The 27,722-nt window shown below is 44.8% G+C and overlaps 1 protein-coding gene across 5 annotated transcripts in view; it reads right to left on the minus strand.

The window, feature by feature from the left end:
- The window catches only part of ATAD2B (ATPase family AAA domain containing 2B), a 546,820-nt gene that overhangs the window by 40,304 nt on the left and 478,794 nt on the right, over window positions 1–27,722 (minus strand). For all 5 annotated transcript variants that reach the window (XM_069236016.1, XM_069236015.1, XM_069236018.1 and 2 more), the window contains 2 exons: window positions 26,969–27,655; window positions 11,883–11,986 (listed from right to left, as the gene is read on the minus strand). In XM_069236016.1, the coding sequence (XP_069092117.1) occupies window positions 11,883–11,986; window positions 26,969–27,655 (791 nt within the window). The remainder of the gene's footprint in view (window positions 1–11,882; window positions 11,987–26,968; window positions 27,656–27,722) is intronic.

A 27,722-nucleotide genomic window follows, 5' to 3' on the forward strand; every position in this document is an offset into this window, starting at 1 on the left:
GTTTGGAGTGTTTTAGCATTCCAGGTAGCATAGGAAGACTTTGATACTGGCTGTGTGTGGACGACAGTGTGTTAAAAAGAAATTCGTCTTCAATGGGCTCAGCATGCAGGCTGACATTATGAAATGCCGCTGCTCTCGACACCACCTGTGCGTAGGCTGTACTATCCTCTGGTGGCGACGGTCTAGCTGGATACCATTCAGGACTAATATCTGACACTGGTGCGTCATAAAGGTCCCATGCGTCAGGGTCATCTTGACTCATTCCCGTATGAGTTGGGGATTGCATCATTGGTGGAGTGGCTACCGGTGATGGTTGCGGAGAGCATTGTGGAGATGGTGGCGGGGTTACTTGTTTAGCCACCTTTGCCTGTGGCTGCTTGTCTTTTTCCTGAAAGGCAAGTTTGCGTTTCATTTTAATCGGAGGGAGAGTACTGAGCTTCCCTGTTTCTTTTTGGATATGGAGCCTTCTTTGTGTATAGTCTGGCTCTATTGTTTCCAATTCCTGTCCAAATCTATGTGTCTTCATTTGTGTGGACAGTCCTTGTTCCTCAGTGTAGGAACTTGTTTTCGGTTCCGAGGCCGGATGTTTCTGTATCGAAACCTTTTCGGCTGCTTTTTTCGGTTCCGACGAAACCTTTTTTTACTTTTGGCGTCCTGGTCTCTCGGTGCAGACCCATTTCGGTGCTGCTATCTCGGTGCCGAACCTGTTCGGAGCCACTATCTCGAGCCCGAGATTGCTGTGTGGCGGTATCTCGACCGGAGTCGGATGACTTCGCCACCAGCGTGCCCTTTTTCGGTGCCGATGATAGGTCACCTATTTTTCGGGTTAAGCCATGGCCTGTTGGCGGTGGCGTCCCCTGGGCTTTAGTGTTTTTTTCGTGAGTTTTGTGTTTTGACGTCTTACTCACGGTTTTCGGCGTTTCTTCGGGATCGATCTCATCCGAGTCCGATTCATGGATGGAGAAGGTTTCTTCCTCCTCCTCGAAACGCTCTTGTCCTGTCGGCGCCGACGACATTTGCAGTCTCCTTGCTCTTCGGTCTCTTAGTGTCTTTCTGGACCGAAACGCTCAACAGGCTTCACAAGTATCTTCCTTGTGTTCCGGCGACAAACACAAGTTACAGACCAGATGCTGATCTGTATATGGATACTTGTTATGGCATTTTGGGCAGAAGCGGAATGGGGTCCGTTCCATCAGCCTTGAAGAGACACGTGGCCGGGCCGACCAGGCCCCGACGGGGGATCGAAAAAACCCCGAAGGGCCACCGGAGCTCTTCAAAAGTCGGTGTCGATCTGGTGTAACTAACCAGATACTGAACGCAAGCAATACCGACGATTTTTCTGAGATTTTTACTAACTTTCCGACCCGAAACACGGAGCGAAAAGGAACACGTCTGAACCCGATGGCGGAAAAAAAAACAATCTAAGATGGAGTCGATGCCCATGCGCAATGGAGCCGAAATGGGAGGAGTCCCTCGGTCTCGTGACTCGAAAAGACTTCTTTGAAGAAAAACAACTTGTAACACTCCGAGCCCAACACCAGATGGCGGGATGTGCACAGCATGTGTATCTGCAGCTACACATGCCATCGAACGTATATATTCTCTGACAAAAAGCTGGGGCATTTGATAACACTGACTACTCCACAAGTTCTTGTCCATTTGTGCGGTACCCCTCTGGCAGATGCTTGACCAACTGCTTCATCTTCTCTCAGTGATATCCATGTGGATGGCTATACCAGCCGCAACCTGCTTTTCTGAGGGTCAATCTTTTTGCTCTCTGTGAGACATTGGGTTGTTGGTTGAATGGGGGAGGTGACCCCTGTTCAAGCAACATCCACAATTCCTGTCAGGGTAAACCACAAAAGTCACTAAATTAACCTGCACTTAATCCTCTGGTACAGGCTTAAAAGCAGTTAGGCTTAACTTAGAGGTAATGTGCAAGTCACCTTCAAACAAAGTGAAAACACAACACAATAAATAAATCCCACACTAATTTAGAAAACAAGTAACATTTATTTCATATATTTTTTTTTTTTTACAACAAAACAACAAAAATCCAACCAAAGGACCGGAAATATGAAATTTCAAAGTTTTAGATAAAAACAGTGTCTAGAAGCACAAAATGCCAACTCTTATGTGGTTGCGCAGTCACAATTTTTGGACCCACTGCAATGGAGTGGAGGCCAGCGATAAGGGACCAAGCTAGGCCCGCTGAACAAAAGTACCTTAAATCCTAGTTGCAGTGTGATGAAGTCCCGCATCGAGGATGGGTCTGCAGTAGACGCCATTGAAGTATTTGCATGGAGATGCACAGCGCAGCAGCAGTTTAAGAGAGCTGCAGTGGTGATGTGATGTCCTTCGTGGAGATGTGTCAAGCAGTGGTGGTTCCAAGGGGGCTGAGATGCGCAGTAGTTCCAATGTGTCTTGCGAAGTGATGTGATGCGTTGTGTTGAGCCAGTTCTGCTGGGACCACAAATGGGTGACATAGCACTTTCAGATCCACTTTTAAGGTTCCAGGTCTGAGGTTTCACCACTTGGGGTAACAGGACTCCCAGCTTGCAAATTCCAGGTGCTGGTTCAAGATGGTTGACGTTTTATGTCCCTAAAGGTCTGATCAGGAGGCCAGCAAACTAACCCTTAGAGTCAATCTGGTGGTCCTGTGTCAAGTGAGGAAGCAGGGCTCAAATGCAGAGGGGCAGGCCTCTGAGTGTTTGAAGCAGGCTTCAGGCAGAAAAGCAGTCCTTCAAGGTGCAGCAAAACTGTCTTGTGGAGTACACAGAAAGTGAACTAAAGAGTGGACCATAGGGTCCTATTTTCTTTTTATAACAGGTGGCTTCTTTGAAGTAGGAAAAGAGCCCTGCCTTCCCTGCCCTGGCTCCATGAACAACGCAATGGTGACAGGTCCTTTGCTCGAAGGTACAGCACAGCCTACTCAGTTGCAAGTGGCGCTGTGACCAACTCAACGCACCCTCCCTCCCCAATCATGCCAATTATTGACCCATCCAAGCAGACCTAAACCCTCCTATTGTGTTGCTGCCTGGGAGGAATAAACAAAGTCCAACTGCCAACTACTCCCAGTAATGTGACCGGAGGTCAGGCTTCAGGAATATGGCAGGATAATGCCAAATTTCTAAAAGTGGTATTTTTGAAATTTATCATAAAATCTGGCTTTACCATCAATGAGGATATTTAGTTACAATTTCTCAGGCACCAAACAAAATGTTTACCTGCACCCAATCAAACGTTACTATTTATTAAATGTTATAAGGGAACTCATTGTAATTCTGTTGCAGGCCTCACAGTAGTGAAAAATTAATTTAGGCGTTTTTCACTACTAGGACACGTAACACTTAAAATTACATGTCCAATATTTTGATTACAATGCACCCTGCCCTATGGGCAACCTAGGGCCTACCTTATTGGTGACATATACAAAAAAGGGGAGGTTAAAGCTTGTCAACAGGTTATATTGCCAAGTTGAATTGGCAGGTTAAATCTGCATTCAGGCTGCAATGGCAGACCTGGGACATGTTTTAAGGGGCTACTTAAGTGGCTGGCACAATAACTGCTGCAGGCCCACTAGTAGCATTTAATTTACATGCTCTGTGTATATGGTATATCACTCTACAAGGAACTTATAAGTAAATTAAATATGCCAATTGGGTGTGAGCCAAATTTACCATATTTAGAGGAGAGAGTACTTCAGCACTGGTTAGCAGTGGTAAAGTGTATAGAGTTCTGAGGCCACTAAAACGAATTCAGCAAATACAGTTGAGGTAACGGCGAAACGTTTTGGGGTTGATACTGTAGAGAGGGCAAAGTCCAACAGTCTCCTTATCTGGAGGAGCAGAGTCCGCAGCTACCTGGGCGCAAGCTGTTTTTCTGGCTGTGTGAACAATCAAGGGGTCCAGTGAGGTATATCAATTATATACATACAGTGATCCGGGACAGGCTTTTTTTTCCCAGTCCTCAGGGCATTAACTTGTACCTTGAATGGGTCCTTGACAATTTTAGCACTTTACTTGCTCATGCTTTCCTACATAAGTAGGAACTGAAAAGACCTATCGGTCATCTAGTGTCTCCACCAGAAAGTCACTGTACTCCTTGACAACTTGAACTTTTACTTTGTGATGGTCGGCTGCTCTTTGGATAACTGCATGGTGTGCTGTAGTTTTACCCACAGGGAGGGGGGTTGGGCAGTGGGGTGGTATTAATTGGATAGAACTTTCTGTCAGCATTGTCCTGTGGATTGACGTGGTAATCCCAAGCCCAAGGATCATGCCCATGCAGGCGGGCTGAGGCTCTAGATATGGGTCTTACATATCGGTGGGGCTCCCTTGATCTGAGTCTATGTGGCTTGAGTGGTCTGATTGCTGAGGTGCAGAGGAGACTATGGAGTTTATAGTTGTTGCAGAGGTTAAGGAATAAGAGGAGGCAGGTGTGGTGGTTCCTGCAATATTTTTGTATTGTATAGGATTGTAACTCCTCTGATATTTGCTCCTCAAAGTTGAGTTTCCTTTTCCCTCTGGTGTTGGCTGTGGTGCACAAGGGTTCTCCTGAAAGGCTGGACGAACAAGAATATTCTCTGTGGAGGGACTTCTGGTCAGCATCCATTGCCCCCCGCGCAGCTCCACCTGTTGCTGCTGCCTCTGCCTCGAGTGAACTGAAAGCCTGCCTGGGTCTCAGTTCGAGACCCACCTCCACCCTCTTGTCTGTGCCTCATCCCTGTTGGCCTAGTGGCCATCTGCAAGTATCTTCAGTCTTTCTTTACTCCAGCCTTTTACTTCCTCCATTACTTCTGTTTTCATTTTCTTTCTTTTATTCAATTTTTCTAACTCGTCTCTTTCTCTTCATTTTCCCGCATTTTCCTCTGCGCCCCTACTGCCCCGCTGACCTCCCCCACAAAGCACTTTTCCTGCTCTCCCAGCTGACCAGAACTCCTGCCTCCCGCCCCTTGTTAATGACAGCAGCTGGCGCACCAAACGCACTCCAAAAGCAAGTCCGTCTGCACCAGTCTGCGCCAGGACAGCGCCACGGATTCGGACCTCACCCCATCCGCCAGTTCAATGCGAACACTCTACGCACCCTCAACCCAGGAAGATCCTCCGCCTGCCACTTAGCCGACCCCAAGAACACTCATGGACCTTTTTTAGTCTGCGCATGCTCCCGCACTCTCCAAGGACTACCTCACGATCCCTCACCAAGTACAGACGACCACCTCAAATGCATACTCAACACATGCTCCCTCGTCAAGCACCCAACAGAAGTCTGGGACCTCCTCGACTCAACACCCCCGGACATCGCCTTATTTACTGAGACATGGATCACCCCGACCTCTGCCCCAGACTCGGCCACGGCCATCCCAGACAATTACAAAATCAATCCACAAGGACAGAGTCAACTTGCCTGGAGGAGACATTGCCATAGTCGACAAGAACAACCTTCACCTGACAACCACCAAGTCACAGTGTCAACCCATATACACCTACACTTCCAGATTCAGACCAACCCAAACTCCTCCCTCCGTGGCACCCTTATCTACAGGCCGTCTGGACCCCGACCCCAATTCTGTGAAGACATTGCCGACCTAGCCGCCCGCTAATTGCTCACCTCCTCTGACTACATCCTACTCGGCGACCTCAACTTTCACCTTGGTACCCAACACCACAAACCTCCTAGACAACCTCAACACTCGGCCTCAAACAACTCGTCAATATCCCCACCCACAGAGCCGGACACATTCTCGACCCCGCCTTATCAGCAGGGAACATCACCATCTCTCACACCTTCGAACACCTTTGGACTGACCACTAGTGTGTCCACTTTACCTTCACTAACACTGCACACCACTATGACCCCACCCCTCGGCGGACCCTAGGGCAAAATTACGGAAGCACAACTCATCAACGCTCTCCTCTAATCCCTCCCACCAGACGCAGCGGACATGAATGAAGCTGAAGGCAATCTACACTGCTGGTTATCAGAACACACCAACAACGTAGGCCCCCTCAAGGAAACTAGCAGGAAACATACATAGCAAAACACCTAAATGGTTTACTGCAGACCGACAAGAATCCAAACGCTCCTGCAGACGACTGGAACAGATATGGAGGAATAGCAAATCAACAGAAGGCTACTCAGCTTAAAAGAATGAAGTCACCACCAGAACATCAAAGCCACCAAAAAATCCACCATTCAAGAACGCTTCAGCACTAGCCCTCACAACATCAAAGAGCTCTTTGTCAAAGAGTTCACAAACCCCTGGACAGACACCTCATCCATCCCCCACCTCCCAAGACCTCTGCAACTACCTCGCCACCTTCTTTCACCTAAAAATCCAAGACGTTTACGAAGGCTTCAGGAACCAAAACCCTGCCCGCACCGCCCAGCACCACGGACCAAGCGCCTCACCAGATCCTGAACTCCTGGACCCCAATCACCAAAGATGACACCCACAGACTCATGAACTCCATCCACTCAGGAGCACCCTCGGATCCGTGCCCTCATCACATCTTCAACCTGGCCAGAAACACTATAGCAGCGCAGCTCTACCGAACTATCAATCGGTCCTTCGAGACTTCCACCTTCCCATCAGACAGGAAGCACGCAGAGATCAACCTGCTGCTCAAGAAACCCACCGCCGACACAAGGGAGCTGAAAAACTACAAACCCATCTCTCCGCTCCCTTTCCCAGCCAAAGTAACGGAAAAGTCCGTCAAACCAGCAACTCACCGAATTCCTCGAGACACCCCAAATCCTAGACCTATCCCAATCTGGATTCGAAAGCAACCACAGCACTGAAACCGCACTCCTAGAAGCCACCGACATACTCATACTAGACCACAATGGCACGGCCACACGCATCCCCCTCGACCTTCCTGCAGCGTTTAGCACAGTTTCCAACGCCCCCCTCTGCGCCAAACTACACGACGTCAGCATCCAAGATAAAGCACTGGATTGGATCAGATCCTTCATCAGCAGAAGAACACAGTGTCCGACTACCACTGTTCACATCAGAATTCAAAGACACAGGCTGCGGAGTGTCCCAAGGATCTTCACTCAGTCCAACACTTTTCAACATCTATTGCTCCGCTTGCCAAGATCATCAAACACAGGCTAAACAGTCTTCTACGCTGACGATTACCAACTGATCCTCTCCGTGTCTGAGGGCTCTCCAAAGGCCTAGGGAAATATCCACCACGGGATGAGAGCAGTTGCCGCCTGGATGGAACCCAGCTGCCTCTAACTCAACTGGGACAAGACAGAGATCCTCGTAATCGGCTCCACCCTTCCACCTGGAATGACTCCTGGTGGCCCACCGCACTGGGAAACGCCCCAACCCCCATGGACCATGCACGCAATCTGGGCATTATCCTGGACTCCTCTCTATCCATGTACCGCCAAGTCAACATCATCTCATCATCATGCTTCCACAACTTCTGACTCCAGATAAAGATTTTCAAGAGGATACCCTTTGACACGAAGAAGGCAGTCACCCAGACACTCGTCACCAGCAAACTGGACTGTGGCAATGCACTACAATCAAGACTACAAAAAATCCAGAATGCAGCAGCCAGACTCATCATGGACATCCCCCGACACAGCCGCATCACCTCTCACCTCACAGACCTATACTGGCTTTCCGTCAACAAGCTCATCACGTACAAACTCCTGATCCACACCTGCAAGGCACTGCACAACTTCGGACTGGCATGCCTCCACCACAGCCTCACCTTCTGCGTACCCAAAAGACATTGCCATTGTTCCCAGCTCGTCCTTGCAGCCGTTCCCAAGATCAGGGAAAGCAGAGCAGGAGGAAGATCCTTCTCCTACCTAGCAGCCCGGACATGGAACACGCTACCTCTCAAGCTAGGGCAGACGCATTGCTGAAGCAGTTCAGGAAGGACCTCAAGACCTGGCTCTTCGACTGAGCAGCACACCCACAAATAGCACCTTGAGAACCTACAGGTGATTAGTTGCACTGAACAAATCACTGATTGATTGATTGAGGGATGACTTACATTAGAAACCTCTAAAAGCTCAATGTCAGTGAGACGTTCACTCAACTTCATTCTCAATATCCCCACCTTTTTCAGAGTCGGCCTTGGGGTTGGTTTTGGAGCTTCTGAGCTGACTTACTATAAGGCTGGCTTGTTGGAACACTTGAGCCAAGCTGGCATCTGTGGTTGTTGAATCTCGTAGCCCTTTGCTGAAGGCTTTCTTGAAGCAGAGGGAGTTTCTCTAGGTGAAGTAGTCTCGACCAAGGAACAGAACCTGAAGATTGGTGTCTCTTGAGCCTAGTCTTGTGGCTTGAAGTCTGACTCCCTCAGTAGTGGCGCTTGACCGCCGTGTGAGTCTTCCTTCGAGGTCAATCCATGGGGGATGATCATCAAGAAAGTGTAGAAGAATTGTGGCGCTAGGCCCTGTGCTCTATTGCAATGGGACTTCCTCCTTAACCTTTGATGTATCCAAGGACAGGACCTCATGGCTTTGCTGTCACTGAGCAGACAGGATACCAGAAGCACATCCGCCCATTTCAGTGCACTCGAAGTCCTCAGCGCTGAATCGATCTATTATGTCAGACAGTTCTCAATGCTGTATTTTATGAGCCCAGTGACATTCCCCCCAGAATCAGATTATCTTTTTATTCTTAAACTCCTTGCGGGATGGGTAGGTCGACTCCCCATGCTTTGGAGACAGGCAGAGGATAAAGACACAACAGTGATTCAAACCTGCATATTTGCCATTACAGTTTGTACAACAATGGAAAGGCATATTCTCGAAAGTAACACCCCCCTACAGTGATTATTAATTCAACCGGATTCCTGGACAGGAGACCTATTCTGAGCCAAAGTGGTGTGGCCATTGATGCCATAGAGTTCTTCTGTTGCTGGATCAGGTTCCTCGACAAATTACATCGAAAGGACAAGGAGTTGCCATAGGTCCTGGAGCTTGAGTTGAAACGTTGGAACCCGATGGCGGGAAAAAAAAAAAAAACAGAGTCGGAATCTTTGTCGTGATGCACTGTGGGCTAATGAAGGAGTCATGAGTTATCTTGAAACCGAAGATGATTTCTTAGGGAAAAAAAAAAACCTACAAATGTCCATGTCCAACACTAGATGGTAGGAGTATGCAGAGCATGTGTATTTACATTAACATGCTAGAAACATTTTGTGGCAATTTGGAAACACTACATACAACCTCCAAACAGCCCACACCATCAGCAGGGTCACTGGAATTATGTGATTCTGTAGTGGCTGCATTTTCAGCTTAATTGCCATGGTTCTGACATCTGCTGCATAATCTGCAAGCTTTAACAAGCAGAACATTTTGTTTGTAGCTCAACAGATCAGAAGTTACTAAAAATGTGGCAACATGTCCCTGTGCAGTGAAAAAGCCCATCGCAAAGGTTGATGGGTCATCTCTCAATTGCTTATTGCTGTATTTGGGAGTTTAACTGGTACTAATACTGTGAAATATTTGTCAAGGCAGTATTATCATGTGTAAAAAATGAAAAAAAGAAAAGTAGTACTTTCATAAAATGTGCTTCATTACGCCACACAATTTGCCTTTTCTTGCTGCACAATGTAGTCAACCTTGCCAAATAACTTTCCCCTTCCCTGCTGCACAATTCCAGTGGCCCGACTATCAGCTACCAATTTAGTACATGTCATGTACTCATGTATAAACCATGTATGATGTGGAACTTTGCAACACCCAAATAAAGCCCTTTAAAGTCGACCTTAAGCAAGCACCTACCAAAGATAAGACCAAAGATCCAAGTAAACAGCCTAAAACAGAATTAGCTGGAAGATGGGGGGAGGAGTGTCAAGCATTTGCCCTAAACGGCATGAAAATCGTTCCTTCCATCCGGAGCAAGTAAATCTACTCCGTAAAGGTTGAGAGCTACTGCTGTACACGGGAAGGATTATGATCCCACAAATTGAGTGTCAAAATGATTATGCTTCTCCCACACTCCCTTGTACAGTAGATGAATTGCTCAAATATTCAATGCCAATATTCTAAGAAATGACGTGCCTAAATATTTGTAGGAATTTAGTCCTTGGAGTTTTAATAAGTATGTACCATTGTCTATGGGTCTCTCAACAATTCCAGCAGGTGTCAAAGTTGTCAACCTAGGTTAGGACAACTAGTCTACATAAAACGGACTTCCTCGTGTTTCTAAGTTAGTTTAGGGTGTTTTTAGGGCATTAGTTTTTAGTGCTTTCCATCGCTGTTAAACAATGATTCTGCTTCTTTTCAATGCGTTTTTCAACACTGAAAGCAGTCCTACAGTACACGTACTCTTCCTAAAAGGTGTTTTCCCTTTTTTTTATTTTTTATTGTGGGGGTGGAGTACGACAAAGTCGTAAGCCACACTGATAATTTATTCATTTGAAATTCCCAAGACTTCTTAGGTATGCGATTGACTATATATGCTTGCAAAGATTTTTAGTACTAGGTTCAGTACTCCAGATGTTCACATAATATAAGATTTTGGTTCAGATCTTGGCGGAAAGCATGGCAGAGGCTCTTTTGCTTTTTGGTAAATCCTCCAAGCAAAGACTGTGACGAAGAAGACTAAGGATGTGGTAACAACCAAACTACTTAATGGCCATATTCCCAACTCAAACTTGTTGATTACTGCCCCTGCATGTGCAAGCTTGGCATGAAGCAGCAAGTGGGGGGATGCATTACCTTTTTGGAGACAAATGGAGCAAAACCAAAAAAGGACCAGAAACTATTTAGGTTCTAGTGGAAGAACCTTATTTGTTTTTTGGGGGCAAGTGAGTTGCCTGTATCCAGGATTTGGACTCTCCCTCGTGCAGTGAAACAAAGAATACTTACGCTCTGAAGAGTGAAGATCAACAGAATGTAACCTGCTCAGTACCCACTGAAAAGGCTGTGCACCATTAACCCAACCCGTGCACTGTAAACCAATGCAGAGCTTTCACTCACTGTGTGTTTCTTAGTGTATCTCTCTATACAACTCTGTTACCGTATTTTCCGGCGTATTAGACGACTTTTTAACCCCTGAAAATCTCCTCAAAAGTCGGGGGTCGTCTTATACGCCGGTATACAGTGTGCTGAAACTTCAGGGACAGGCGCCCTGTAGCTGAGCCACCGTGCGTTGCATTTGGAAATCGATTCCAAGCGTATGATGGGTTCCGCATCCCACAAGATTCAGCTACTTGTGGACACAGAGCTGATTGGTCAACCGTGAGTTGAGCTGTCCTTACCGTGCGCCGCAATCCTCGCTGGCAGTTGTCTGGACAGGCACGTATTCCTGCATGTGCTCCAGGCTATTCCACTTGCACTGTTTTATGTTTACATGTTTGATGACAAACAGCCTTCTGTTTATAAGTGACAGTTTTCCTACTAAATAACTGCATGTCATAAGCATTTGAATTAAAATTACCATGTTAAAATCAAATCTGATGTTTTTAAATTTTTATTTGGTGTGCGTTGGAAGAGGGGTAGTCTTATACAGCGAGTATAGCCCAAACCCTATATTTTAACAGGAAAAGTAGGGGGTCGTCTTATACGCCCAGTCGTCTTATACGCCGGAAAATACGGTATATAATACTCTGCAACATCTGTACTGCTGCGTTGTTTGCAACTAATAACCACATTGTTAAAAACACAAGATTATATTGTGAAGTAAAACGTATGTACAACGTAGTTTCACTCAACACTGGGAATCATTTGCCAAACAATGGTAAATAACAAGTTTCGAAACATAGCTTGCCAAGAATTCTGGAGAGTTTAGAATACATTATCTGTAAAGTTACAGTAAAATCTGCACATCAAAGAATAGAGATTATGAAGATTTGCCTTCACAGCAAAAAATGTTAGTTACCCTTACTTGTCAGTGGTATTACCTTGAGTCTGCCATGATCAACCAGAAGGGGAGGGTCTTGATCGGAAGATTCTTCTGGAACCTGATCTAATATCACTTTTCGGAACTTTTTTATTTTTGATGCTCCTGAAGTTCAAAAACAGACTATGTTGGTGACTACCAAAAAGGAAGCACTTTATTTCAGTAGCTGAAGCAGAGAAAACACCTTAGCTAAGCATTAAAATGTAATATTTTAAGATGAATTTTCAATAACTGGTTAAAAACATTTCTCATTTTGTGTTTTGCTGATTAACACTTTAAATATAAAATAAAATAGAGCAAAGTTTAGTACGGAAATGCGACTCCAATTTTGAATCCAGCCTTCTCTCAGTTTTTAAGTGAACGCCTGGGCTTTCCTTTACATAAGCACATCAATTACCAACCTGGGCTTGAAGTAAAGTACTGAGAAAAAGCAGCATGTTAGAAAACTGGCCTTGAAAAATCAACTGGATCAGCCACATATCTTCCGAAAGTGGAAGCCTCTGCTACAATAAAAATGTGTAATTATTGTACTTTCAGTTCCTCGCATACAATTGTCACGCTTCAGTATAACATGGAGTTCAAAATAGTTAACAAGTTACAGCCTATAGTCAAAAACTCACAAAATATGATCTAGTATGCCTCAATTAGAATCGAGAGAGGAAACAGTTACTCTTTCTGACGCACTTCTTCTGCCTTTCCGTAGATCAATCATTTGAAAAAAGTACCAACAGGCATCAGACTAGGCCCAGAAGAACAAATTACCTTGGGTAACTTGATCTTCTGGGAGAGGCTCCATCGAACCGCAGATTCCTCACTTGGACAATTTCACCAAGCACCAAACTGGATTCGGAGATTTTTTTTTTAATAGCAATTCCCTTATGCCTTGATAGGTCTCGATTTCGTCAGATCCGTCGTGCCATAGATGTGATGTCGGGACACCTATTTCTATGCCACCTCCACACGCTGATGCCAGTTTCTTTCTGATCTCTGTGCCACTGGATACAGAACACACAAATCCGAATGAGCCAATGTGCAGACTGCTAACGTGGGAACTTATTAATGGATTGTATGGGCCCATTTCACAGAACTGGGAGATGGATGGGTCGGTGAGGAATCTGCGGTTAGTCTCTACCAGAAAAGATGTTACTGAAGGTAATTAACTTGTTCTTCTAAGAGAGACTTCTAACCGCATATTCTTCATCTTCAGAATAGATACCAAAGCAGTACCTCTTAAAGTGGAGGGTCTGTGAAATGGCTAAAACCAGGAAATCCTGCAGGGCAGATTGGGTGAAATGCCTATCCCACCAGACCTGGTTGTCCAGACAATAATGCTTCATGAACATGTGAAGTGCCACCCACGTAGCAGCCTAGCAGATGTCCAAGAACGGCATATCGTGCGCCAGCGCACTGGAAGCAGTCTGGACTCTATGGTGGATTGACAGCACAAATCTTTGGGGGCTGCATTTTGGCTCACCCATAGCAGATTTTATTACATACTACAATCCATGTGGAGATTGCTCTCTTTTGCACCGCTTTCTAAGTTTTCACACCAGAGAAACCCACAAACAGTTCCTTATCCAAACCATGGTCTATGGTCCAATCAATGTGAAAATTGAGAGCCTTCTTCAGGTCAAGATGGTGGAAGTATTCCTCAGAAGGTAGAGTACAGAAACCCAGCAAGTTGATGGATTCTCTAGTGTTATCCTAATGGTGTACCTTAGGCAGGAGTTCCGTTTCAACAACAATTTCCCTGAGGAGAATGATGTATGTGGCTGCTGGACAGACAGGGCCTAGAATATGCTCATTTGCCTCACCAAGGTAATGTCAATGAGGAAGACAGTTTTGATAGTCAACAGGTGTAGAAGACAGCTTTGCTTCGGTTCCAAGTGAGAACATATGAGGTAAATCAGAACCAAGTTAATGTCCCATTACAGCACTGCAAATGGTGTTGGTGGGAACATGTGGATCAGCCCTTTCAAGAAATGCATCATAACAGGCGATTTGAAAAGCGATGGCTAAACTAACTATTGCCAAAGCAAGGTCCAACTGGGCTAAAGATAAACAAAATAAGGTATCAGACAAACTTGCATTCAAGTGTTTTGTGTCACTGGGGACAACTGGAGAACAAACTTCTCCCAGCGTCCAGCATACACAGTTTTGATGGATAGACACCCGGCTGCCAAGAGATCACACCAATCACGTTAGGAGGGAGATCATAAACTGTCGCTGCTCAATCGTTGCTCAGTCTCCATGCCTGGGGTGTAAGTTGTGCAGGCTGAGATACAGAACTGTGGTGCAGCAGAAGCAGGTTCTCTTGAAGGGGCAGTGTGATAGCAGAACAAACGCACATTGCCAGAAGTTCTCGGTACCACACCCTCCTCACTCAGTCTGGTGCGACTAGTATGACAATGGCCCAATCTTTCTTGATCTTTTTCAGTACTCTAGGCAGGAGAGGCAGGGGTGGAAAGGCACATATGAGTCCTGAGCCACAGGTGAGATGCTGTCTCTGAGGGATTATTGCCTTGGGAACCCCAATGTATCAAAGTCTGTGAACTGCACGTTCTTTGTGGTGGCGAATGGATCGAGCCTGGGCTGGAAGATACCCTGTGCCACTTCTGAATGTAACTGCCATTCGGGATCTGCTAGGCAATGGTGGAATTGACATCTACAGATCCGGACAGATGCAGCAATGTCAGAGAAATGGCCCAAGCGATCAGCCACTTGCAGAGATGCAGGGCCTCCCGGTGCAGGACCTACAACACTACCCCATTCTGTCTAAAGCAATACCACATGGCAGTTGTCTTGTACATGACTACCTGCACTTGTTTCCGCCTTGATGGTTGGGTGGAACACCTTCACTGCCAAGCAAATCCTCTAACTTCAGCAGGTTGATTTGAGGGATCAGCTTCCTTCAGTCTTCTGATCTCCACATCTCCCAGGTGGCATCCCCAAACCAGCAAATGAGGCATACGTCACAACTGTTAGCTCTGGTGAAGGGTTTGCCACTTGTTCAATAGCACTCAAACAGCCATTCTCACATATCTTTCAGAGGCTCATCAGACACCCAAATGCACTTGGATAGGTCCCCTTGGTGTTGAGCCCAGTGAGACTTCCGATCCCCCTGTCAAGCCTGCATGTGTCAATTGGAGTAGTCACAAGCAGATTTCAGGAGGCCAAGAAGCCTCAGAGTCGCGGTCACTCAGACCCAGGTCAAGGGCTGAAGCATCAGGATCAGAGATTGAATGTCCTGGACTCGATGAGGCGGAGGTAAATATCAGAAAAGCACATGAGATGAATAGCTGGGTGTCATCAGCATACAATAATATCTCAAAGTCACATGCTTTGACAATCTGAGCAAGGGGACACAGATATTAAATAATATAGGGCTTAAGGAAGAGCCCAGAGGGACCCCCTTGTTGATCTGCATTGTACGTGACTTGAAGGAGCTAAGGGAGATTGTCTGTGTTCAGTTTTCTAGGAAGTCTATGAACCACTGAAGAGCTTTCTGAAAGATGCCTATTGCATGCAGCTTGCAAATCAGCACGGCATGGGGGAAAGAGTCAAAAACTGTTCTTAGGTCAAGCTGCACCAGCATGGATGTAATACCTGCATCCAGAGAAAGTCTAATGGAATCTGTGACCGCCACCATTGTGGTCTCCATGTTGTGGAAAGCTCTGAATCCGAAGGATCCAGGATTTTATACTCCTCCAGGTATGCTGAGAGTTGTTGATTAATTAAGCTGTTGTGAAAGTCAGGTGTCACTGACAACAAAGTAAGCAGGTCTGTTGTCTGGAAGTAGCTCACAGCTGCTTGATGCAAACAAGCCTTCTGTAGCCAGTCACTGAGTTATGGGATGACTGGTATGCCCAACTTTCAAAGATGGTCTGCAATCCCCACCACCACCTCTCAACACCCAAAGTGCACTGGTTAGGCAAAAGTGGAGCATGGAAAACGAAGTGCTCTTGGGCTGTAAATCCACTGCCACCATCCATTCTCCTGCATCAAGGACAGACAGAAAGTGGACCAATATGAGCATTTTGAATTTGTTCTTCTGGAGAAAGAAGTTCAAAGGGTGCAGATCGAGGATAGGACGGAGACCCTCCATCCTTGTAAGGGACTAAGAAATAACCAGGAGTAAAAGCCACTCCCAAACGCTGATGGCTCCCTTGGCCAAGAGAGCTTGAGCATCACCTTGTGAGCGTGAAGCAGTGTTGCTCAGGGATTTGTTGCTGTCTAGGTGGCTTATACAGAGAATGTGACAGGAAGGCAAGAAGTAATTGTGTTTCAGAATCTGGAGCACCTATTGCTCAAAAGTGATGCTCTTACATCCGGGGAGGTGGAAGGTGATGCAGCCTTTCAACGGGCGATCGTGTGAAATGAAAGCAGTTTTGCAGTAGTCACAGGAGACAGGACTTGGCTTTTGAGTACAATGTTGCCGGCTTGATCCTTGGTTTCTACCTTGAAAGGACTGGGAGGATTTGCTGTACCTAAGGTACTTACTGTTGCTGCATTTGCTGGTATCCCAAGCCAAAGTCTCAAAAGGGTAGTTTGTTGGAGAAACAAGCAGAGTTAGGCCTAGAGAGCGAGTGGTGGCTTCGCTCTTTTTAAATCTTTCCAAAGACATATCCATCTTTACTACAAACAGCATACAGCCTACGATGGGCATGTCCATGAGGGACTGTTGGATATCAGAAGAGATGCCCATGGAGTGAATCTAGGCATGTCTCCTAAGCACATTGTTCGTTCCGAATGCACTACCTAGACAATCAGCTGTATCTTGGTCCAAGCAAACAGAGTATTTTGCTGGATCCTGGGCATGCAAGATAAGGTGTTGCAGGGTTGCTTTATTTCATCTTGGAAACCAGGCAAGAAATGTATCACTGGATGAAATTAGCACAGCAATGCTGGTGAAAGAAAATATAGGTTTGGTGAATGTCTACATGCACTTTGATTCTCGGGGGGCCAGGAGGGGGGTAGTCACATTAGGGTTAAGGTGACTAGTGGATGCATGCACCACCAAGCTCTCTGGAGTGGGAAATTGGGTTAAAAAAATATATATATATCAATCCAGATCCATGGGAGCAGATCTATGTTGCCTTGCCACTTGACTATTTACTGGTGTGCAAGATGCTGGCTTTGCTCAGCTGCCAATCAGCTCATCAGTAAGGGCTTCATTAAATGGAAACAAAGGTTCTTGGTTTGTTTTGTCTGGTTTGAGCACCTCAGTTAGAACATTTGTTTTTATTCGTTTTTACCTCTGTTGTGGTGGGCACTGTAAGGTCCAAAACTTCTGCCACCCTCCTAATCACTAAGGCAAAAGAGGTAGACCCCTCTGCTGCATAGCAGAATTAGGTGAGGAACGTCTGGAGAAGCGTCCAGTACACTGGGCATCCTGTAAGTCCACAAATATGCTCTCACTGTCATAAGGTTCATAACCATTGTTATCATTAGCATGAGTTTGGGAGAGTTCTGGGTCCAAGTACAGGTGTGTCTTGTGTGATCTTGGGGCTGGAAACTCAGACCCTCATTTTGAGGTTGGCAGGCGGCGGAGGCCACCCACCAAAATCTTCAGGATGGAGAAACGCCACTCCGGTTTTCCATCCACTGGCCCTATTATGAGTTTCCCGCTGGTGCAGCAGGCGGAAACCGCGTTTACGCCCACTGGCCCAGCGGGATACAGGCCACAACATTGACACCAACTGTAATTCAGGCAGTGAAAAGCATGACGGGGCTGTCCATGGGGGCCCCTGCACTGCCCATGCCAAGTGCATGGGCAGTGCAGGGGCCCTGGCACCCCGCCTCTGCCAGCCTTTGCATGGCAGTGTAACCGCCATGCAAAAGCAGGTGGAGAGGGGACTCGTAATCCCCAGGGCAGCGCTGCTTGCGGATTAAGACAGATAGCACCGCCGGGCTGTCGACTGGCGGCAACTGGCTGTGCCATGGCGGCTCTGTGATGGTCATAATGTGGAGGCCAGACCGTTGCTTTGGTGGCGACTGAGTGTTGAAACTATCAACTCTGGTTATGACATCAGTGACACCAGGGCTGACGTCAAGACCTGAGGTTGTGGCGCTGGGGGCAGTGCTGGACATTGCCCCAGTGCTAAAGTCAGCGGAGTGAGGCTTGGAGACTAGGTTGGCGATTAGCAAGGTCAAGAAGCACAGTCAGCAGTCTGGATGGATCCATCAGCAGTAATCCAACAGTAGAGTATCTCAGATCCTTAGGGCCCAAAGGTGCTCTAGATGGATCTTGTGGAGTACCACATTTTCTGTTCAACACCATTTTAAACTTGTAGGGTTGCTGATGTATCGCCAATGGCGATCAGAGGCATTGGGACCAACGGAGGAATCTGTTCAGAGTGAAGGGAACAACTCTGTGGCCTAGAGGGACTTGGGGGAGGAACTCTGAATGGTGGGAATGGAGGGACAAAGGGAACCCATGCTTTGATTTCCTGTGCTTCTTGGATTTTTTCAAATTAATAGAACACTGGACTTCGAAGACGAATGTCACAAGTGCGGCTTGGGAAGCAAGACTGCAACGGTGCCCTTGACGTGACTTCTTTGACGAATGGATGGCCTTCTTGTTCACCTCCACACAGTATTCTCAGGATGTCAAGTTGTACTTGGAGCCAAGACACCACAGACAGACATTGCGGGTGTCTGTTACTAACATCTGTAGATTGCAGTCTTTGCAAGGTTTAAACCCTATCATTTTATGAGGGGACATGTCCCATGAACACTGGAAAATTTGAGCGATAAAAGAAAAGGGTCAGTCTGAAATGATGTGAAGGAGCTCCGGATCTGCATTGGAAGGTGCAGAAAGAAAGGAACCAACATCAATGGTGCAGATATAAGGGCTTCACTGCCACATCTGGGGTGAGAGATCAGGTGCTGAGATGCATAACACCCATCGACACACAAGGGAATTACTATCAAAGAATCTCTGGAGTCAGTCTGCCTTTAAAGGTTGGAGCAGCAGAAAATAATTTAGCAACAGTCTCTTCTGGTTAAGGTGTAATTGCAAGATTACTTTTGATAAGGCATAAAGGCCAGCTGCAGCCTAGGCATCAAATGTTTGGCAAGAAAAAGGAAAGAAGGACCCACATAGAGGACCTGCATTTCCCAGATCTTCCCTGCACAGGTGATAGCCAAAGCCAATACAGTTTTGAGTGCTATACAGTTCAAACTACAGCAAGGCTGAGGCTCACAAAGACAAACCATTAGCCATTTTAAACATCAACAAGATAGGATCCCAATGAACACATTCAAATGGTTGAGATGGAAAAAAAGATTGCCAGATCCATAAAGAAACTCTGAAGCACAAGGATCCCAAATAATGAATAAAGAAATCGAAGGGCACCTTAGAAAATGGAGGAGAAACAGCAGATACCCTTAGACCTTACTAACACTGAATATTTCTAAACCAGGGAATGGCCTGCAGATTTTTTTTATGATTCATTAAAAGCACAAGGTACATTAAGTATGTCAATCCAAAAATGTTTTAGAAACAAGGATAAGTTACCCCTAGGGTGTGGCCATCTTGTCTCCGTTAGTGAGAGGGTTCATGTCTGTCGCCAAAGGGTTTAGAAGCACCCTTCACCCCTATCCCAGCTGAGATAGAAATTCACTCTTCACATAACAGTAATCATGGGATAAGTAAGGAACCTTTAACAGGTACAAACATTGGCACTAAAATAAGGTGCTGTGGGAATCAAGTACGCCCAAGTGCAAGCTTCTGGTCTGCTGAACTCAGGTTAATAGAGCAAACATGATTTTTTTAAGTATTAAAAAAAGTCGATGTGATAGGAAATGCATGCCAGAAAAAGCCCAATCACAAACACAAAAGGACCACAGCCTCACACATTTTAGGATGATGCTGGTTGAAGACTTGTCAATCTAGAAAGTCTCCCAATGAAAGAATTTCTCTTTGAACAAGAGTTTATATAGCTCGTTCTTGCGTTTGACCTACACAAAGTAGTTTAGGTAATCTAACAGTAGATTTTACTTTTCTTGCTAAGTGGACTGCATCCAGCACCATCCCATAGCCTTGTATCTAGTGTCCAATATGCTTTGGTTTTACAGAAAGAGGTGTTGACCTTCCGCACACCTACATCATTTTAGTTCGGTGTATTGTTGGTGATTGTTATGAATTGCATACTTCTTTAAGAGACTGATGGAAGGTGGGTATTGGTTCATCCCAATAACTCACTGATTTGATATGTTGAGCAGATTCAGACTTCTAGATGCAATTCACAGCTTATGGGCAGCATGTAACCACAGTCCTCTGCAGCCCTTGATGTCTAAATTGCCGTCCAGTCAGTAGTCTTCAATTCAACGACTTCCAATGGAGATCCTAGGCCAATGGATCCAAACATTTTAGAAACACAAACCAATTTTGAGAACAACCAACTTTTGTGACCCAACTAGCTTTAATGGATATGAGGCAGGCAATTTTTCAATGTAACTAAAGTATTGTATGGAAGCACACTGTCATTTACAGACATTGCATTTTCCACTGAAATGACCACTAAATTTGCACAGACATGCGGTTTACTGATAAGATTACAATGCACAAAAAAAAGAATGTGTGGAAGTCAGGTTTCAGAGAATATTAGTCATTTGTGCATCACCAAGTTAAGTGTCTTTATTTGCTTTGAGCTGATTAAAATCTCGCTTCCATCACACTTCAAAGTTACAAAAAATGTGCTTAATGTTTTGCTTTCCTAACTGCTGAATGTGTACAGTTCATTTCATTTACAGATATTTACGTTTTGGTGTAACAAAAATGTCAACCAACACCCTGTAACTCAGCAAGATTGCAGTCAGGGAAAGAAACGTAAAGTGAGTTTTGTGGCAAAGTGAGAGGAGTTTGTAAACACCAATCCCCATTTTTAAAAAACATAAGCAGCACTGTCAGAATACATAGCCTGAAATTTGACCCCTGTCTTCGAAGCGCAGCAAATGTGACAAAACGGATTAGAACTTAAAGGCATCCTTATTGTAGCTTGGACTTCCAGGACCCACCTGAAACTGGTCATGACCCACAGTTTGGGAAACTGTCCTAAGACCAAACTTGGGACAGGAAAATGTGGTTAGACAACAGCTGTGAATATTGGCTGCATTCCTACTGTAGAATCCACTGTAGTTGTCTCATTTTGCCACTCATCATATCCGGATAAAAGTGAGATTACTACTGGAAGCACTGATAGACAAAATGCTATCTGTTGCAGAGTGCTCAGCAAAAAGAGGCTTGAAACGTTAGGGGGACCAACACCGCGTAATGTGGGAATAGGATGAAACGGGGGCCAGACCGGAGGAGCAACTGTGTTAGTTAAAGATAGGGCAGGACACAAAGTACATTTTCTGTGTGCAATGCCCCTATGTAACAAGATGATTGCCTCAAATAGCTTTTCCTTTATACTAAACAAGTAGCAAACTACAGCATATCCAATCAGCAGATATAAAAAACAATTGACAGTACAAATGCAATGCCACAGTGCAAAAACCCTGGCTCATTGCACATCGCTGAGAAAGGGGTCATTATGAAAAGAGAAGACCCTTCGTATCAGGGTCATTTAGGAGCATCAGCTTGGGTCAATATGAAAGAATACATCTTCTTGAATACACACTGCAAACTTCTTAAATACAATTCCAAAATGCTGACATATGGGTAAATGAGGAAAAACTGAGGAAAAGGATTAAATAATTTGAAAATGGGAAAAACAGGACTGAATCCTGTGTCTCTTGCTTTTGAAGTATTTAACTTTCCCACTAACTAGATCTCTTACCACCAAACAAAAACACATCCTAGGAATCAATGCTGTAAAGAGCAGTGGGCAAATAATAGGGCAACTACAAACCTTTTGCAAATGAGTTCACGTAATGATAGCTGAAAGGGACAGCATGTTGCATCGTCCCACTTCGCATTGCAGCCCCAACGCCATCCACGCCAGCGCTCCTGACTTCATCAGTCCGGAGTTCGATCTGCAACGTGTGTGACTTCAAGGACCCGACGACTCCTGCACCAACTCTGGAACGGACACTGCGCCCCTTTGATGCCGCTCTCCAGAGCTCACGTGAGGATCATAACGCCCTACAAATCCAAGGTACTGTTTGCACGTCTTCCCAACCTGGGCCTGAACTGTTGGTTTTGTTGATCACGACACCGTGATAGCCTCAGGTGGAGCTATTGACTTCAAGACTATGTATTTTTTAATAAATCTTGAAGAATTCATATTTTTATCACTGTATGTTGGATTTTTATCGTATTTGGGTCTTGTTTTAAAAAGATAAATATTGGCTATTTTCCTAAAACTGGTGTGGTGTCCTTTTGTAGTGTTTTCACTGTGTTACTGTGTGTTATGTGCAAATGCTTTACACATTGCTTCTGAGATAAGCCTGAATGCTCATGCCAAGCTACCAAGGGGGTGAGCAGGGATTATCTGAGCAGGTATCTCCCTTATCCTGACTAGAGTGAGGGTCCCTACTTGGACAGGGTGAAAACCGACTGCCAGCTAGAGACCCCAGTTCTTACAGTCATCTATTTGCCTTGTGGTACTAATGAGCAGGCAAATGTTGGGTGCTTGCTTTGACAGCATATACATTTGGCTGCAGTGGCTAACACCTGGTTTTCACAAACAATAAGAAATCCATTCATTTATAAGAAATTAGATTGTATGGAAATAAAAACTATTCCCTAGACCAAGGGCCATAGGCAAATATTTAATCTAAGGACAAAAACAAGTAAAAACGTTTCTGAAAGGATGACTTGAGGAGTATGCATTTTAAGTTTTTCATGAAGAAAATATATTTTTGGTCTGGAGGTGCACATACCACTGTATGTCTAAATTAGTTTACAACTGTAAAGCAAATGTTCAACTGGCACTGGCAAAGCCAATCTGTTTGACCTTTGTATGGTGCATGTAGATGTACGCATATTATCCAGGTACACACTCTAAGATCATACAGACATGCTCAAAGCCAATCAACTTAAGCCTAGGTGATGTTTCAGTGATGAAATAACTGGGCATGAGACAGTAGAGTTTGGTTTCTGCTCAATTTCCCGACCAATTTCTGTACAATGTATGTAAAACCTGCAGTACTAGATGATAATGTAATAAAAAGTAGCGCTGGGCTGTGTGTGATTAGAGTGGCTTGAAAAACATATTGATATCATGCATAGGCTTTGTCAAGTGCCATCAAGAAAGAAAAACTGATGAGCCACAAACTCTATCTGGTTTTTAAACAGCTGAGAAAGAAGGATAGCCTATTGATATTATTTATGCCAATTTAGATCCAAAAATTAAAAAGAACTAAGAATCCACAAAACTTGGTTTAGGATGTTTAAACCGGATACCATTGATCGAATGTCATCAAATGATCTGCAGAGCCCAGATCTCATGTTGTGTAGGGATTTTGCAGTCACCATTTCATCCACTGCACATATTTCAAAATACAATGTTTTTTTTTGCTTGTCCACCAAATGCCAACATTTGTTTTCCACCATAAAGAACAAGTTACTTGCCTTCGGTAATGCATTAACTGGTAGAGACTATATCTAGCCACAGATTTCTCATCTTATCATTTCCCCAGGCGTCAGACTGGATCCAGAAGATTTTCCGTGAGCAGTTCCCCTGCGTGCCAGAAGGTGGCATTGTATGGCACCACGTGTGTTGTCAGTGTCGTCCACACCGAAGCTGACATCCACAATACTTGTATAGGTGTCACCTAGGCGTGCTGACGTCAGTTTCTTTTCACAACTTGTCACACGAGAACTGCAGAGCCATGAAGAACACTGACCAATGATGAGGAAAACTAGGGCCCTGAAAGGGAACAGCCCTGTCCCTAGAAATGTGTTCGCAGAGCAGGGAGGATCAGTGGGTTGGTAAGTAATCTGTGGCTAGATATAGCTGCTACCAGATAAGATGTTACCCAAGGTAAATAACGTGTTCATCTGATGTATACCCCTAGCTGCGGATTCCTTACCTTAGAATAGACACCCAAGCAGAACCATCCACGGAAGTGGGTTGCAGCATAATTTCACACAAGAAGTCCTGCAGGACCAGATGGACGAAGTGCCCATCCCTATAGACCTGACTGCCCAGGCAGCAGATCTCTGTGAACATGTGCAAAGAGACCTGACAGATGTCCAGGTCTGGAACGCCACTTGCTAACGCAGTGGTCACAGCTTTAGCTGTAGCTTGCAAGCCCTTAGAAGCTGCTTTTTGGCCAGTGCGTAGCAGATTTCATAGCACAGTATGACCTATGTGGAGACAGTCCACTGCTGCATGGCCTGTCCTTTCTTCACTCAGATATACCCCACAATTTTGGTCGTCCACCCGGAACTCCATTGTGCGTTTAAGGTAGAACAACAAAGCTCTCTGGGTCCAGACAGTAGAGTTGCTCTTCACTTTTAGAGGTATGTGGAGGAGCGTAACAAGTAGGTAAATTGATGAACTGGCCCACATGAAATGGAGAGACCACTTTGGGAGAAAGGAGGCTACACTACAAAGCACCAGTTTTCAGGATGAATGGAAAGGTTTGGAGGGTTGGATGATAAAGCCCGAAGCTCAGTCACTCTTCCACCAGACGTAATGGCCATGAGGAAGACTGTTTTGATTATGTGAAGTCCAAATTCTCAATTACCTGTCATTTAGCGATAACCTCACAGTATACAGTAATGTACTAGTGCCACATTATGTTGTTTGTGAAATGGCAAACGTGATAAAAACAAGTATAAAATAACTACTGAGGTAAAGTGGAAAGCATCAAAGAGCAACTTCATCAAACCAGTTAACACAATTGGAGGCACACACTGCGCCATAACCCCTCTACTCATGCTCCCAGTTTAAATGATTGGCATTGCAATAAATGATGAGCTAGAGCTCATTGGTCTATGTATTCATGCTGGGTAGGTAAGTTCCATCATTGACCCTCTCCTGTATATGACAACATATTCGTGTTGCAATGTATATTTCACAATTATTGGACTCTTTGCACACGAGATACAGGCAGCAATACATATAGACAGTAATACATAAATGAGGAACAAATGAACATAAAAGTAAAACAAAATCTATACAAATAAAAATCTGATTAGATGAAACAGCAGGTAAAGCAGGCTTTGATCAGAAAAAGTAGACAGGAAGGAAAACCAGTTTTGGGAGATAACTGCTAACAGGCAGAATGAAGCTAGTCATCTGTGTACTTTCGCTACGCAATGGCATCTTTGCTAAATTTGTGGAACAGGAACCCCTTATACCATCCTCCTCGTAGAGGTTACTGGTTAGGAGAACGAACTGTAAATCAATCCAAAAAACAGATAACAGTCTCGAAAGCTACCTGACAATAGACGGTTTCTGATGGATACTTCTAACCGCAGATTTTTCACTTTTAGAATATTCCCCAGACACCAATACTGGATACAGATATCATGACCTGGCTCAGATGATTATAGGGGCTCTAGAATTGGCCAGGAGTGTGCGGTACCCAAACCTTATGAGCACCTGCTCTCTGATATTGCTTCTACTTTAAGAGGATGTCCTGTCACAGCAGCAGGGCCCTTCACCAGGACCTGCACAATCTACTCCTCCATGCATGCGAACTGAACAGTGGCAGTTAACTGTATTTGACCTGCTGCTGGTGGATGTCTGTCTTCCCACTAGGCTCTCTTCCACAAAGTCCATCTATGTGGGCACTGGGACAAATTTCTGGTCTGGTGTGGGGTTCGCAAGGTAGACCCCTACAAGCCAAACTGACTGATGTCCAATTATTTGTTTTGCCTTTGGCCCAGCAAGGCCTTGCAGTGCGCACTATTAAAGAGTCTTTGTCAGCCCTTTTGGCCTTTTTTTTTTTTTTTTTTTAAGAGACCTGCATTAGGTGGACAACTTTGTTCGACCAACTGTCCTTGTTTAGATCACTTTTTGTGAGAAGGTTTTATAAAAGATTTGACCCACAGTTCTCTCCGAAACAGTATGCGATGCAACAGTGGAACCTCTTCTGGGACTTGATGTTTCTTGTGTGTATGCTGTACCAAGAACCACTAGGTGGGCGATCAGCTTATTGTGTGAATTTCCATGGCAAAGAATGGAAGAACAGAAGTGGACTGTGGCGAGATGGATAGTCCTCAGTATTAGGATGTGCTATACAGCTGGTGGCACGCGGGAGCATTTCTGAAAGCTTTTACCGTTCCCCAAAAATTTATGACAATGTCAAAACAACCGATTTAAGGAGACAGGCCCACTGCCTAGTCTGTGTGTGCCAGACTGTGGGTTGATCTGAAATGGAAATGACACTCAAATAAGCCAATGGCTGAAGAGGCTTGCTGTAGCCCAGTATGCATATACTTTATAGATTTCTATATTCTTGCAATGAATGGTGTAAGCACCACTAAATGTTAAACCAAACAAAAAGGCTACTGCACTCCAGTGTACATTGGGGTAATAAAGGCTATTTGGACCTCCAATTATAATACATTTCAGAACAGGTCAGCTCCATGGGAAGACAGGTTAGGTGGTTGTCTAGAATGCCAGTAGAATAGGAGTTCTAGATTATCTCTCAAAGAAGCTTATCTGGGGACAGAACACACGCATTTTTGATTGGTGACAGGTCATGTCCTTAGTGTTAGGGTAGGGTAGAACTTGTTGCAAGCATCTTTTAGCATTGTATTATTATAGCATCTGGTTTCTGGAAGAGGTAATGTTTGTCAAAAATGTTTGTGAATATGTGCTGTGCTGCATTTTGTTGTGGTGGTGATGTGCTTAGTGCTGCATTTTTCGAAAGTGATGTTATTGTATTGTGGCTGCCAAATTGCATTCTGCAGTTTTGACTGTTTGCCCCATTTTGTATAAAGTGTGTTATGCTGCTTTGTGAATGTTACTGTAGTATACACATCTATGAACTGTTCTAGATAGATTAGCAATTGCCCTACCAAATTTTGTTTGAACTTCAAAGCAAAATAAACAGACAGGTTGACAAAAAATATTGGCTGAGGAGGGAAACATTTGAAGGACTTCAGAAAAAAACAATGACTAAATATCTGCCCCAAAAAACACATGGAAAACTAATGTCTATGTAGAACATTTAACTTACCTTCTTTATCTGCTTCAGAGTTGTCTATAACTGGGTCCCGAAGAGTATTTCCAGTATTGTCTAATTGTATTACCTCTGGATGTGTTCTTTTGACATTACCACTGTCGTGGGCTACACTGCACAAATGTAATTTGTGCATTTCAGGCTCTTCTGTTGTCTTCTCCACATCGGACGATTTTTGCTTGTTCCCAGAAAGGTGTACAACTTTGACCCCCTTTGCCTTGCCATTACACAACACTGAAAGAGGCAAACCCTCCAAACTGTCTGCTGAAGCATCACCATTTATGTAAGCTCCCTCAGGAGGCGACTGTTTTCTTGAAGTTATTCCAGTCTTAAGCAAAACTGAGCTGTCCACTGAGAGAGACTCATTGGAACTCTCCTCTTCCCCTGGAGCATAACAATTTTCTTTCTCTAAAGTACTGTTTATGCATAACTTCTCTTTTGGCGTATCCACATCACAAGAGGACTCGTCATTCACAGATAGTTCAGCAGCTTCATCACCATTCTCCTCATGGCAGTCAGTGCTGACCTCTAATTCACCATTTTCTAAAACTTCGCTATCTTCTTCTGGATTATCAGAATCTCCACCCTTGTCGTCATCCTCATCTTTTTTAAAATAGATTGGCTTTTTCTTCTTGATTATACCTCTCCCCCATTGAGACGTCCGCCGTTTTCTTTTCATCGGAACTATGTAAAGAGAAACATAAAATACATCCTATCAAATTTAGCCTGAAAATGAAAAATGTTAAAGTAT

Source organism: Pleurodeles waltl, chromosome 5 (assembly GCF_031143425.1).
Source record: "Pleurodeles waltl isolate 20211129_DDA chromosome 5, aPleWal1.hap1.20221129, whole genome shotgun sequence".
Classification (NCBI taxonomy): Eukaryota; Metazoa; Chordata; class Amphibia; order Caudata; family Salamandridae; genus Pleurodeles; species Pleurodeles waltl.